A 5,713-nucleotide genomic window follows, 5' to 3' on the forward strand; every position below is an offset into this window, starting at 1 on the left:
TACACTTTTACTTTTTATTAGTGAATTTGACAACGACAAGAATACATCATGAACTCACAATGTCATTTTCACCGCTTCATGCAAAAGCATAAGAATAACCCAACTCCGAGCTAAGCATCTTTAGATTGCGTTTGTCTTTTTTGAAATGCCTGTACATTGTGCAGCCCTGGCAATAGACTGTAGATACCATACCTTTGATGTTCCTCCAATCACATCCCCATCTGTTCCTGTTGCATATTTGGCACAGTCATTATTGAAGTTTCTGCATAATATCTGTCAACAAAATCTTGTTCTCCCCTTTGTAATAACAAACAAAATAAGCATTTTGACAACTGGCACATCATTATCTTGATTTACGACAACAGCAAAAAGACAAAAAAGCACAAGAGTTGGAATTTTAAATAGACTTAATTTTGCTGGTGTATGTGTGTTTCTCTGTGTTTGTCAAGTGTGTGCGTGTGCGCTGTGGGGGGTTGGGGGGGGGGGGGGGGGGGGTCCTGCTCCTCAGCCAATCCAGTGGCATGGGGAGAATTGCTAGGACACGTCCCGTTAACAGTCTCTCTAAAACAGTCCTATGGTTTGGTCATCATGGTAAAGCCATCAGTCTTTAGGTTATGGTTCATGGCTGATGCCTCTCTCTCCCGCTCTCTCTGTCTCTCATTCTCTCTCTCTCCCTCTCCCTCCCTCCCTCCCTCTCTCTCTCTTGTCCCTCTCTCTCTCTCTTTCTCTCTCCCTCCCTCCCTCCCTACCTCTCTCTTGTCCCTCTCTCTCTCTCTCTCTCTTGTCTCTCTCTCTCTCTTGTCCTTCTCTCTCTCTTGTTCCTCTCTCTCTCTCTCTCTCTCTCTCTCTCTCTCTCTCTCTCTCTCTCTCTCTCTCTCTCTCTCTCTCTCTCTCTCTCTCTCATATCTCCTTCTCTCTGCTCTCTCACAGTTCACACTTCCACCTGCAGGGGGCAGCAGCTCAGCTCAGCACTCCCTCCTTGTCCTGATGGTCTTGCTGACATACTTGACGGCGATCCCCCAGCGTCTCATTAGGTAGACATCAAACACGTACGCCCTGCCTGGCTCCAGGCCCCCTATCACAGCTGTGGTCACGGCCCGCCGGGGGTTCAGCTCCTGGAAGTACTTGCAGAGAACTTGCTCCGTGTCGGGGCGGGACTCAGGCCCCAGGCAGGGAGCGGTGGCGGTGGCGGCGGCGGCGGGCGCTGTGCCGTCCCCGGGCCCCACCGGGGGGAGCATCCGGCGGTAGACGCAGTACAAGCTCCGCTCCTCCGTGCCCATCCAGGCCAGCGTGACGCTCCTGCAGCCGCGCAGCCGCTTGAAGGACTTGATGTGCAGGGTGGAGGGCAGCGAGGGCGCCCCCATGCGGTGGTACGCCGACGAGGTCTGCATCTTCACCCTCAGGCCCTCCCCGCCCGCCGCCGCGTCGCGCTCCAGGTGCACCAGGTACGACGAGCTGCCGTGGAGCCACACCTGCACAAGCTCCTCCCCCAGCGCCTGGGAGCTCAGCACCCGGCCCTTGGTCGACACGGTGACCTTCACCCTTTGACCTTTGGACGACCCGCCGCCGCTGCCACAGCTCTGCAGCGTGAGCAGGCCGTTCTGCTGCCAGCCCCGCGGGCGGAAGCTGAAGAGCTGCTCCTCCGTGTGGGCGGCGCCGGCGCCGGGGGCATCGCCTCGGAAGGTGACCCAGCGGAGCTCCCCCTCCCGCAGCGGGGCCACGGCGGGCCGCGCCTCCTCGTGCGTGCGGGCGAAGGTGCCCGTGTACGCCGCGCTGGTGCCGTTGGCCGCGTCCACCGCGAAGACGTCAAAGTAGTACTGGACCTCGGGGAGCAGGTCGGAGACGGTGCACACGTTCTCCGCGCCGCGGCACACGCATGGCGGGGCGGCGTCGGCGTCTCGGAGGGCGGGAGGGGGCTCCGGCCGGGTCTCTCTGCCGTAAGACCCCTTCCACTGGGACTGCTGCTGCTGCTGCTGCGGCGCCCGCCATAGGTCCTTGGTCAGCGGCCACAAGCCGGTCCCCTTCCCTTGAACGTCCTTCCTCGCCCCCCCTCCTCGTCTCGGGGGTTTGTCCGCCTCCCTGTCCTTGCGGGGGCCCTCCCGGGCGGCACACATGCTGGGGTAGTTGTGGTGGGGGTTGACCAGGACGCAGTAGTCGTAGCCCTTCCTGGCCAGGGAGGGGCTGGGCTCCCAGCTGAGGGTGACGCTGGTCATTCCCACCCCCAGGATGTGGACGCGGGGGTCGGCCGGCAGCTGGGGGAAGGCCCCCGAGGTCCCGGGGCCCACATGGAGGTACACCTCTGCGCGGGTGTCCTCCTCCTTGCTGCGCAGCCTCAGGACGTAGATGGAGGCGGCAGGGTGGGGGGGGCCCGTGTAGTTGTCCATGGCGTTGCCCGTGTAGCTGTAGATCTTGTCCTCGCTCCCGGGGCCCCTCCACCAGACCTCCGGCACGCTTTTCTTGCTGCTCCCTGTTTGGGGAAGGAAACACAGATGCTCAAGGCTAGGACGCCTTTATCCTGCACAAAGCGAGACGTGGTGACATACTGTCGTGTTATTTTAAGGAAAGAGGGAAGCCGCAGATTAATATCTTACGAAGGTTTTTAGGGTCCAATTCCATCTCCCTTAAGCAGAGACATTTCTTTGAAAATAACCAAATGCCGGCGATCAAAGTGAATAATTCAAACTAGCGATGAGGGCTCATGGGTTCTGGATTTGAATGATTTATGTGTCACTTTATAAAGTCCTAAAAATGTTGCACCATGTAGAGTCGTACTCTGTTCACTTCAGAAGGAAAGGTACCAATTGATGATGGCTTTGGTAGGTTCTTGACTTTCAGTAATTATGAAAAGATATTCACTTGTGACATTCATTGGCCTAACTTTATCTATTTTATTATCATAACTCTCTGGTGCATATAATTCCTTTGTGTGCGCAGAGAATCAGTAGACTGAAATATGAGTGTGTGTGTGTGTGTGTGTGTGTGTGTGTGTGTGTGTGTGTGTGTGTGTGTGTGTGTGTGTGTGTGTGTGTGTGTGTGTGTGTGTGTGTGTGTATATGTGTGTCTGTATGTGCGTATGTGTGTGTGTGTGTGTGTTTGTCTGTATGTGCGTGTGCCAGAGAGTGAGACGGAGTGAGTGAGGAAGCACATTAGATATTTATGAAATCAGATAACCTGATAGCATCTCATTCACAGTCAATCCTATCTCTGTCGCTCGATATCTCAACCAGAGAGATAGTCGATATGATGTGGCAAAACTCATATTATTTACTGTGTACATGATTGACGTCATTGTAGGCCTACGCTGGATATTTTCATTGATGGATATAAAAGGTGCATTCAGGTATATTAATCGCAATGAGCTAAATGAATGCAAATAAATTCCTGCAAGTAAATATAATGTTTCAAAAACGACGCAATCATTCACACTCTTCATTTGTCCATTTGTTTAAATAGTTGTGTTGTTCTTGTTAATATGTTATGTTGCCATGTGTGTACACACGTGCATGCATGTGTGTGTGTGCCTGTATCTGTGCGAGTGCATCTGTGCATGTGTGTGTTTGTGCCTGTGTCTGTCGGTGTGCATGTATGTGTGTGCATGTGTGTGCATTTATGTGCTTGTGTGGGTGTGTACGTTTGTGTGTTTGTGGGTTTGTGTTTGCCTGTGCTTTACTGTGCATGTTTGAATGTGCGTGTTTGTGTGTGTATGTGTGCTTGTGACTGTATGTGTGTGTTTGTGTGTATGTGTATGTGTGTGTGTGTGTGTGTGTGTGTGTGTGTGTGTGTGTGTGTGTGTGTGTGTGTGTGTGTGTAAGTGTGTCTTACATGGCAGGCTCTTGAGGGGTCTATCCTTGATGGTGCGAGACGTCAGGCTCCATTCCAGGGGGGCATCACAGGGACTGACCGTCACAGCCATCATTACCCGCCTTCTTCTTTAGTGTGAAGTAAAGCCTAGAACAGACCAACCACGCAGTTTAAAATGGAGAACTTCCTCTGATTGGGAAGTTTCCTCCACATGCCCCAAGGTGACTTGAAGGTAAGCCTGCATTGACTTTTTACTTTTTTCTGATGGATATCAGGGTGCTAAGTCATTTATCAGATACTTTTCTCCACAGTGACTTTGAGGGATTTCCGATATAGGTCATTAAAGGTCAGATTAAAGGGCTATTATTTGAGGCTGAATGTTAGACATTGTCTAGCCATGCATCGGCTATTAGTGAGTGAAATGCGCTGTGAGAATATGTTTCAAGTTGATTGCGCCTGCGTCTGTATTAGCCAATTTAGATTTTAGACTGCTGCTTCCTAGCTCTTTCCTGACCAGTCATCAGTGCAATACGTCCTTGATTGGTTGAGAGGATGCATCTTGCCTGTTGATCACATGTGTGTGAAATGCAACACAATGCTATTTTCTGCTCTCTCCCTGTACTACTCTGGAATGTACATACAGCAGCTTTAACGAGCAGGCAGAGGGTCAGCGTGGGCTACTGGCCCATGCAGGTTGTCTGCCTGGGCTCCATTGGGGATCAACCCAAGAACCTTTAGCCTGGGAGCCGACCACACAAGCCGCTACAAAATCCTTCCCCCTTATCCAATGGCTGAAATGATCTACAATTCTTGCTAAGCATTTATATTTATATTTCATGGGTCAAATGCAATCATGTTGGATTTTAAATATGCATGTGGCATGGCAGCTTGCAATTGCAAGAAATAGTGACTGGTGTAGCCTACATAGTCATTATAATGCCCCTACAACTCTTTTTGATTTTGACCGTTATATCTCATTGAGTCTCATGTAAGTGAGAAAACTGTGGTTTTATAAGTAATAGAGTGCAGGCTAACCAGTAGATTAGTGCAGTGCAAGGTGTCTCACACATCCCTTCCTACGTGCAGTTCAAATGTCATGTAATCCAACACCCAACATCCACAGCCCAATGGTTGCACGGTTGACTGTGCACTGATGAGATATTACAAACATAACAAAACCAGCAGCCTTTAGTGATCTATTCTGCTGCACATATTGAATACAAAAAAAGACTTAGCAGATACTATTGTTAGTGATGAAACATTGGCGGTAAAATGGTGATGCGCTCATTGATACTTCTGTATCCATGCTAAAATAATTGTACGTAATGTGGTGCAGATGGCTGTGTGTGCTAAAACAGATGCCTTGCAGTGTTATTCTCAAGGACGGCTTGTCACTTGTCTAATTGAGTGATTAATCCATGGTTTATCATTGTTTTCCCTCTGTTATTTAAAGAGGTTCCCTGCTGCATGACTGCACAGATAAACAGACTGGGAGATGTGATTCTCTGTTTGTAGTTAAGCCCGTACCGACCTAAATCCTATAATAAATGACAGAAAGAAGATGAAGTGTACAATAAGCACAACTCATTATCCCAAATGTTTTAGTTAGAATATTAGTAAGGCCTATATTAACAATGAAAACCTAATTATGTAATTACTACATGGCTAATCACTTTGACTTTCAAATTTTCATTCTTACATTTTAGTTGTTTTCTTCTACTATATCATGGACTATCTAGTTAGTAGATTTTACTTAATATTTTTCTTCATGAATAGGCCTATATATTTCTAATTAGCATTTAATTGACTTGGAGTAAGAACAGATTAATCAATATAAATGTTGAGTACAAGAAATGCTTTTTCCCATTCTCCCTCTCTCTCTGTCTCTCTCTCTCTCCCCTCTCTCTCCCTC

At 49.3% G+C, this 5,713-nt stretch overlaps 1 protein-coding gene across 1 annotated transcript; it reads right to left on the reverse strand.

Moving 5' to 3' along the window:
• ndnfl (neuron-derived neurotrophic factor, like) lies at window positions 1-5,692 on the reverse strand. Its single transcript, XM_060073418.1, has 3 exons — window positions 3,823-5,692; window positions 750-2,467; window positions 1-688 (listed from the first exon to the last, which is right to left on the reverse strand). The coding sequence occupies exons 1-2, from the start codon at window positions 3,914-3,916 to the stop codon at window positions 966-968; spliced, it is 1,596 nt and encodes a 531-aa protein (XP_059929401.1). The 5' UTR covers window positions 3,917-5,692; the 3' UTR covers window positions 1-688; window positions 750-965.
• Between the last annotated feature and the right edge of the window lie 21 nt (window positions 5,693-5,713).

Source organism: Gadus macrocephalus, chromosome 15 (assembly GCF_031168955.1).
Source record: "Gadus macrocephalus chromosome 15, ASM3116895v1".
In the NCBI taxonomy this organism is placed as follows: Eukaryota; Metazoa; Chordata; class Actinopteri; order Gadiformes; family Gadidae; genus Gadus; species Gadus macrocephalus.